We start from the raw sequence: 8,738 nt of genomic DNA, 5'->3' as shown, positions 1-8,738 counted from the left end.
TTTTTAACCTAAATTCCCAGTTCCTTCATTCACAGAACCTAACAATCATAAGTTACATGGTTGATCCTATCTATCCTTCTGAGTTAGGATACATGACAAAAAAGAGGGGAGGATAACAGATCCAGAGTTCAGCCATCAAAGCTTCGTGTTTTAAAACTGGAGGCGCCATAAAAGCACCAAAAGAATCACCAATTCTCTGTATTCTACAAAGCTAGGGTGAGAAGCGCTATTTAAAAGAAATCTAAAGGAAAAGAAGTGCCTACTGCTCCCTCTTCTTCTTGCTAGAGTCGGATACCCGTTCATCAAGCAGGATAAGATCGTCAGTATCGTCGATTTCTTCCACTTTTCTTTTAAATTTTGTTTCAATGGTAACAGATGATTGATCCGAAAGAGAAGAACCAGATATGTCGGATAACTTTCTTTTGTTTCCAATTTGTGTTGGGATGATATGTAATTCATCTTCTTCAGTTCCAAGAGAGGTAGCTGCAGGTACAGCAGATGTGCTAGCACCATTGTCAACCGCGGTATTGTCGTTATTTTCTTCTGATGGAGGTTCTGTCCAGCCAGAGAGAATCATCCCATCAGGTTCTTTCTCCTCGTCAAATTCCTCCCTGAAAAAGAAATAAATTGTATGTCCAACACTTAATTTTTTATTTTGTTTTTTTTCAAATTGACACATTTAAGCAGGGTAAATGGGAATAAAAAACCAGATACCAAACAGAATGTGAAATATAAACCCAAATAAACTTTGTATAACAAAGTGGAGCACCTGATATGGATTCACACGCTGATTCAGAAAAATCAGAATAAAAGAAACACCAGGGAAAATGGAGAAAGTAGGAAATAAAAGCAGAAATTTGTCTCGTTATATGTCCAATCTGAATGGCCAAGAGAAGGTATTGATTTTGGATACTGCAATTACACTAGGAACCATGCAGGCCGAACACCCTTTGATTTAGGGGATGCAATATTTTGTACCCAGATGTTAACCTTGATAATTCAAATGAAGGCAGTTGCCAGGCAAAACAAATAATGAAAACTAGTATTGAGCTTATATGAATACCTAAATTCAGTTTGCTTTATGAGTCCAAACAATCAGACCCGCGTATGATAAAACCACAGTTAGTTATCTTCCCTGGAGTATAGTCTATTGAAAGAGTGACATCTTAAAAGTAGAAGTGTAGAACAAGTATGATGTAATGTCAGGCATCCAGAAAGTCGGGGAAAGACGATTGATTTGGGTTGTAGGGAAATACTGAACAGGTGGCTGTATCATGAAACGAACCTATGCTCGACATTTATGCTACATTTAAGCTCTTGCTGTAGATCCTCAACTGTGAGTGTTGTTCCACCAGTGACCGGAGAAGGAAGTTTAGCCAGTACCTAAAGAAGATGCACAATCTAAGTGTAACACCATCATTGCAAAAAAAAATGGGAACAAATCGAAAATAAAAAAAATGATATACATATATATATATATGTATATTGAATCTAACTTTCTTGTGTGTGTGTGTGTGTGTGTGTGTTGGGGGGGAGGGGTTGGTGGTGTGTGTGAAAGTTGAGGCGATCTACCTTTTCAAGGTTAGCAGCATAATTAGCAACCTCGTCTTCCTCAAGATCTTCACCAACCTCATACAGAAGCAATGAACCATGCATGATCAAAGGCAAATTCATGCCAAGCTTTGCTTTCACAATCTTGTCAACTATGTCCCTCAACTTTGAACGATGTGTATTTACCACAAGAGTCAAAGGTGTCTAATTGCAAAGATATATAGTGGGATTAGAATGAAATTGTCAAACGTGAATCTACTCTATTCAAAGACTCAAAATAGAACAAAATTCCACGCAACACTGACAAATTTGAGGAGAGAAAGAAAGCCCCGACAAACCTTGGAACAGACATAGCATGACTTGTTTGGCTCAAAAGGCTCAACTGGCATAAGAAGCATTTTTCTTGAAGGATGTTCAAGACAATAAGTCATCCTACACACACAATATCCTGTTAGAACGTAAAACAAAATTACTACAATAAAGTAATAGTGTCATGATCTCTTTCTTAAGAAAGTAATTCAAGTCAATCTCATTTCAGACACGTAGTTCCTCAGAAGATTCCTACTGTTGGTAAAATGGCAGTGAGTACTGTTAGGGAATTATTTCCCTGAAATCTGGAACGAGAGAGAGCGCATAGCTGCCTGGCGTGAGAGTTTTGTGCATTGCCAACCAGCATCCGCTATGCGAAAAACCTTAAAAATGACTGACTAGGCAATACATGAAGCACATGGTGATACAATAAATATAACCCACCTATAGCTTTTAGTATCATTTTGCAGCACCTTAACAGCCTCAATCACAATCAACCCAGCAATGATGGCATTTGTTGTGGCAACAGCATGCACAATATTGCCAGCTATACCTTTAGCCTCGAAGAGGCTATGCAACGGGATGCCAAATGAAGAAGCTCTGATATTTGCAGCAGCAGTAACAAATTCTACTGCTAATTGATCGTCTTTATCGAAAATCATGTTACCAATCTCCTGAAGAGATTAAAAGTTTTAAACATGCTGAAAATGAAGAAATTGCATAAACAGATAAAATCACATAAATTTTCACTTGTCTCAAACCTTTTCTCTCTTTGCAAAGCATAATCCTACGGCCTCAAAAAAAACTTTCGAGTTTTCCTTTAAGCTCCAAAGATCCTGTGGATTTTTCAGACCTAGAGATGCCATTGCAGATACTGATGAAGTATCTTCGAGAACAGAATTCTTCTCCAGATTTCCATTCTGACCAATCAGATCATCTGGTATTACATCTTTGCTATAAATAGGCCTTGGCCTGTTACGATTTTTCCATGTCTCTTCATTGGACAGAGCTACCTCAATGTTATAGCCAAAAACATGATCATATATTCTCCTTGCATACTTTTCAATATTCTCATCCACTTTGCGCTCAAAAACATCTTCTATTTGTACTGACGAAACGGAGGCATCACTTGAACGAACATTTAAATCATTTTCTCGATTTTTATCCCCAAATAACTTAGCAAAAAGCAGTTCCTTTGCCCAAACAATGCAATGAACAAACTGCAATAATAGCAGTCAGTATCATAGCAAAATACTTGTAACTTATGAAATGTGAAAGACTATAAGGACAATTCAAGGGCTTCTTTCAAATAACTACAATCATATGGTATTACAATATCATCAAATTTATAACACTTCTAAATTCGACAGAATGTCATAATATGCAGAGTACATGTAACAAGTGTAGGTCTTTTATTTTGAAATAAAAACAAGGCAATGACATGAGTACAGAAGAAGCACAAATCAGCTCACACAGATTTACACAATCCATGCTCAACCATGAACAATCTACTCAATAACCCAATCCTATATCTTCATCTACTTGGTAAGTAACTAAATTATGAATACCAAGTACTCACACAAACAAACATATAACATAAAGCCAGTAACCATATGCATGTCAAAATTCAACCCAGCTCAACACACAAGAAAAGAGGATATATTGACATTAAGGTGCTGATACCTTTGATGGAGTACTTGTGATGGTACAAACAGGGTAAGTTTTAGGAGCTGGCTTCGCCTGGCATTCATAACATTCCGTTCTACCCTTTACATGAACAGTAACCTGCTTCCACAAATTAAAAAAAAAAAAAGAGGAAGATGTCATGAAACATGAATTAAAAATAAAAATATATGACAACCGACACAAGAAAAAGAGTCACCACCTGTCCAAGAAAACCAGTGGTTCCACTTTCAATCAATGGAACAGAAGCGGCCAAGCAAAGGCGGTTCACATGTCTCCGGGCATCTAAATTATCGAGCCCATTCAAAACAACATTGAATTGCCTGAAGAAATCAACATTGAAATCAGGATCCTTTACATTTGCATGGTATGATGTGATGTTGATCTGAGGCCTAAATTTTAAGACAGCATCACGAGCAACCTGGTTTAACATTTAGCCGAACAATATGAGGAAAGAGGGCTGGGTAAAAAAGCAGGCATCTTGAAAGAGACTACATTGACACTCACTTTAGCTTTTGATTGCCCAACATGTGATTGTCGAAACAAGAATTGTCTGTTAAGGTTGCTCACTTCAATTGTATCCATGTCAATCTGCATCAAGGCAAGGTATAATCATTCTAGATAACCATCACAGTTTTAATACCATATTTGGTGGCATAAAATCAAAGCACCATAAAGTTGCAACTGAAACAATCCACGGCAGCACAGACAAACAAAAACCAAATTCAAAACAAAAACCATTTCAAATTCAGAACTCCAAAGTCCAACCCCATAATTAAAATCTCAAAGCAGCTCAAACAACTTGTAAACTCACTCATAAAACGTTGCCACAGTAGCTGAAGTAAAACCCACGAAACAAACACTACACAGTGCAAGTTACAAGCAAAACCAACAATTAATTCCCCCAGATGGGCATTCCTAAAACCCTAGTGGTATAAGAAGAGGCGAAATCACCAATTAATTAAATTAAAATACTTAAACAACGAAATAAGGAGAGGCAGACAAAGTACACTCACGATATGAATATCTTCGAACCCTGAGAGCGCCAGGGTTTTGAGAAGCTCACACCCTATCCCGCCGGCTCCCACCATAAGCACCTTAGCGCCCTGACCACACCACAAAATCGCCGCAATTCACCCATTAGACAAAATATAACCGTTCATCCGCAGAATCAAGTACAGAATCTACCTTGATTGCAGATAAATGTGGAAGTTCCGCAGCCATTTGTACAGAGAGTGTGTCCGCGAAGTCAGCAGTTCAAGAGTCTTTCGCTTCAAATTTATTATTGCGCTGCGAATCTTTTCAGTATTCATTTAAACAGAAAAAAACTCACATTTTACTATTTTAGTCCTCTCATTTATTAAATTTGTAGATTTGGTACCGCTTAGTTCGAGAATTAGATAAATATAATATAAGAATTATAAATATAAGGAATATGAAAGATTAAGATAAATAATATATTTTGATAAGGCATAATATGTTTGGTTTGTGTTTGATGTTTGTGATAATTGATAGGTTAATATCTACAAATTCATGCGGTTCCTAAAATGCCCTTGTTCAATATTTAAAAAAGCTTTTTTATGTTTAGAAAAAGAAATATACATAGCCAGATTAAATAATTGGACCTCAAATAGCATCGATCTCACGGCCTCACCCTAATCTTTCTCATAAAGGCCTTCTATGGAAAGATGGTTTAACGTACCCAAAGAGATGAGAGTAAGTTTCGTTGGTTTTATTTCTGTCAATCTGTGTCGAAAAGAGTCGTTTATGTAGTTATGAATCTTTTTTTAAGATATGGATAGTGGGATTGTGATTTCTGAGATATTTTTCACTGTTGTAAAAGGAAACAACCTTTAGCTGAACCTTACTTCAGATCCTGCTTATGACTTATATCTTCACGTTCACTACATCTCAGTACTATAGCGACGAAGCCATGGTTGCCTCCTTTTCTTGCGAGTAAATGAAGTTATGTGAATGAGAGAACTTTTGTAGGGTAAACGAGGGTATTATTCTAAAGTACTATCCCTTATCCTGAAAACTATTTGACCTTGTGAATTTTGTAAGCAGCAAATGGTGGGATGAGTTTTATGTGACCAACGGTGAAATGTGAAGGGCCCAAGGACAATTGAATTTCTCATGTACTTGCACCAAATCACATATTAAAGCAAAATTATTTTTCCTATCACCCATTATCACAGAGACCAAACTATGCATAATAGTTCACAACTTATGCGTACCATAATTATTATTAATTTGACCATCATTATTATTATATTTTACTATTAAAAAAATTTTGAGATATGTAGATTAAGGGCTGCCTCTTTATATTAAATGATTGGAATCTGATATATATATAGTTGAATGATATGGAAGGATGTGTAATACATTATGATATCTATATTGTATTTGGTAAGATTTATGGGTAGGATAATTTAATTATGATGCGGGCAAATAATTGTCTCCCTTAATTAGAGTAAATAGGGTGATTCTCGAAATTATGAGGTATTAACTCAAGCAATCTCCTGTTCCATTGGATCAACTGAAGAAGTCGAGATCTAATATTTGATCTTCTCTGGGTTGTCACCTGCTTCACAAACAAACGGTAGAGGCGCCGAGTGATCACCCGGCGATAACCTTTCGACGCTCAAGTCAGCGACCTACTTCGCGATAACAAAAGTTGAGAGCTTTTGGAATGAGAAATCAATTACCCGAAATGAAGAAATCCACTGGTATTTATAGACAAAAAAATGTGTTTAATTGCACATTAACCCCTCTAGGGTCTAAAAATGTCACTTAAACCCTTCTAGGATTTAAAAATTAGAAATTGGTCTTTTTAAAATGCGAGTCTTTCAAATTGAATCACTTACTTTATTTATTTAAGTATATTAAAATATGCTCATACCCATCAAATTATTTAACTATATTGAGACCAAAATAACTCTGGTATATGTATCGGACGATTTGCACCTAATCTCTCCTTCATCAAAATCAATCATAATTTTCATTCCATAACCCTATTATCCTTTGAGTACTTGTTCGAACTCTCTCGAGTTTAGGAAAAAAATTTCAGTTTCACACCTGCAAACCTCGATCTATATGCATGTGATCTCGTTCACCAAATGGAGAAAATTTTCTAGTTACGTGCGACTAGCATGTACACCCAGTGGTGATTGAGAATTATATATATTCAGCATTATTGTTTTGGAAAAAAGAAGGCATGTTTTAATTGTAATTTAGTCCACAATACATGGTACTATTCATTTATATATGTGAATAAATCCAAGGGGTTGAGGTGGGATTTGTTTTATTTACGTGAACTGTGTTTTTGCACAATCTCAAGATTACAAGATAACTCAGAAAAAGAGAAGACGTCAGTTGATAAATACAATCATACTTTTATCATCCCCAAGCTAGTTTCAATGTCATGGTTGATCTGTTTTTAAAATATGCAAAATATCTCCTAATTAGTAATTACTGCAATAATTATCTTACAGTTACATAACGACGATACACAAAATAATGAAAATACTAGAATTTTAAAATATCAGTTATATTCATAACATATTAATCTAACTCATCATAGTTTATGAAAAAATTGAATACACAATTTCATAATAAAAACCATCTCCTAATATTTTGTTCTTAATATCCTCACTGTTTTATTACATACATTCTAATTTATTTGGATCGATAAAATATTATATATTAAAGATTTGTAAGAATAAAAAAATTAAATTCAAGTACACCATTATTTGTCTACAGAATCACTAGTTTTTAGTTTGTGTTTCCATAAAAGAAAAAAATTAACAGTTTTATTGATATTTAATTAGAATTAATTATCCATTTAAAGTTAAGAGATTTTCATGTTAAGGCATTTCACATTTTGTCCTAATTTGATCTCTATTTTTCAACAAAAATTCTAGTTACATTATTATTATTTTTTAAATAATAATATTTACAATCGCAACGAATAGTAATTGACTTGCTCTGTTTCTAATCCAGCTCTCAATACCTTTGTGAACCAATTTGTGGCATGCACGGGGAGTTGGTGTTGGAAATTTATTTAAATTAAAATTTTTGAATGAAAATTATGGATCATGAATGTGAGAGTTTCTTTTGACTCTCTACATTCTTGAATTAATTTGAGATTTTTGGTTCTCCACATTTTGAGTTAATTGAAAGATTAATTAAGTTAATTATTCTTATGACTCTTGGTGTGCTTTTTGAAGCTTATAAATAGTGTGTTCATTTTCTCAATCCACACACACACACAATATTCAATATCTCACTCAAGTATTCTCTTGCATTTCATATTGTTAGCTTTTCATTTGGTCTCCGTTAAGTTTTGGTGATAAAGTGAAGGTACGATTCAAGTTCGCCAGAGTAGTGAATTTATGCTTAGTTTGCTACTGGTTCCGTTGTATCTCGGGAAACAGACGTCTGTACGTGTTGATCATCAAATATCTTGTGGAGGCGACGAATTTGTTTTTATGAAACTGTACTTGTTACAGGCCTCGGTTTGCTTTATAATTTTTTTTTATTATTTCTCATTTGCTTTATGGTTTCCTTGCTTCTTAATCAGTTATTTATTATTGTTTCGTATTTAAGCACTAATTATACTGTTGTATTGTATTACAATCATTACTTGTTATTAGTATATTGTTTCTGTTCAATTCACGTTTAGCATTTTGGCTAACAAACTTAAAATAGATTTTGTACTCATTAAGTAAACTGTTTCAGAAATGGCTTATGCTTCTGGTGAGACTAATCTTGTTTCCCCTCTTGTCATGGTTCCAAATCGTGTCGTTTCTCCTGTTGCCCCACGTGGTGCTGTCGTTCCTGTTCCAAACAGTCACGGAGAAAAGCCAGAGAAGTTCACTGGTGTGGACTTCAAGAGGTGGCAGCAAAAAATGCTCTTCTACTTGACAACGCTGAACCTGACCAGATTCCTCTCGGAGGATGCTCCTAAGCTCAAGGAGGGTGCGGGAGACGTTGAATCCGTCAGTGCTTTGGAGGCATGAAATCATTCTGATTTCCTATGCCAAAATTACGTACTGAACGGATTGGCAGATTTGCTCTACAATATGTACTGCGAAAAGAAAACGGCCAAAGAGCTCTAGGAATCCCTTGACAAAAAGTACAAAATCGAGGATGCGGGGGGCAAGAAGTTTCTTGTAGGCCGCTTTCTGGATTTT

The 8,738-nt window shown here is 35.4% G+C and overlaps 1 protein-coding gene across 1 annotated transcript; it reads right to left on the bottom strand.

Annotated features, from left to right (window-relative positions):
* On the bottom strand, positions 1-4,828 carry LOC140860335 (SUMO-activating enzyme subunit 2-like). The gene is made up of 11 exons (XM_073263301.1): positions 4,732-4,828; positions 4,560-4,649; positions 4,051-4,134; positions 3,746-3,964; positions 3,544-3,645; positions 2,622-3,080; positions 2,305-2,534; positions 1,890-1,983; positions 1,573-1,755; positions 1,286-1,383; positions 1-611 (listed from the first exon to the last, which is right to left on the bottom strand). Exons 1-11 carry the CDS (start codon positions 4,765-4,767, stop codon positions 260-262), a joined length of 1,947 nt encoding a protein of 648 aa, XP_073119402.1. The 5' UTR covers positions 4,768-4,828; the 3' UTR covers positions 1-259.
* Between the last annotated feature and the right edge of the window lie 3,910 nt (positions 4,829-8,738).

The sequence above is a fragment of the Henckelia pumila genome, chromosome 4 (assembly GCF_033568475.1).
Source record: "Henckelia pumila isolate YLH828 chromosome 4, ASM3356847v2, whole genome shotgun sequence".
NCBI lineage: Eukaryota > Viridiplantae > Streptophyta > Magnoliopsida > Lamiales > Gesneriaceae > Henckelia > Henckelia pumila.
This window is presented reverse-complemented; position numbering and strand designations above follow the sequence as displayed.

Coding starts and splice junctions, on each gene's coding strand:
- LOC140860335 (XM_073263301.1), bottom strand. CDS start 4,767: ATGGCTGCGGAACTTCCACATTTATCTGCAATCAAG. Junction 3,081..3,543: donor TCACAAGTACTCCATCAAAG/GTATCAGCACCT, acceptor CTATTATTGCAG/TTTGTTCATTGCATTGTTTG. Junction 2,535..2,621: donor GCTTTGCAAAGAGAGAAAAG/GTTTGAGACAAG, acceptor TAATCTCTTCAG/GAGATTGGTAACATGATTTT.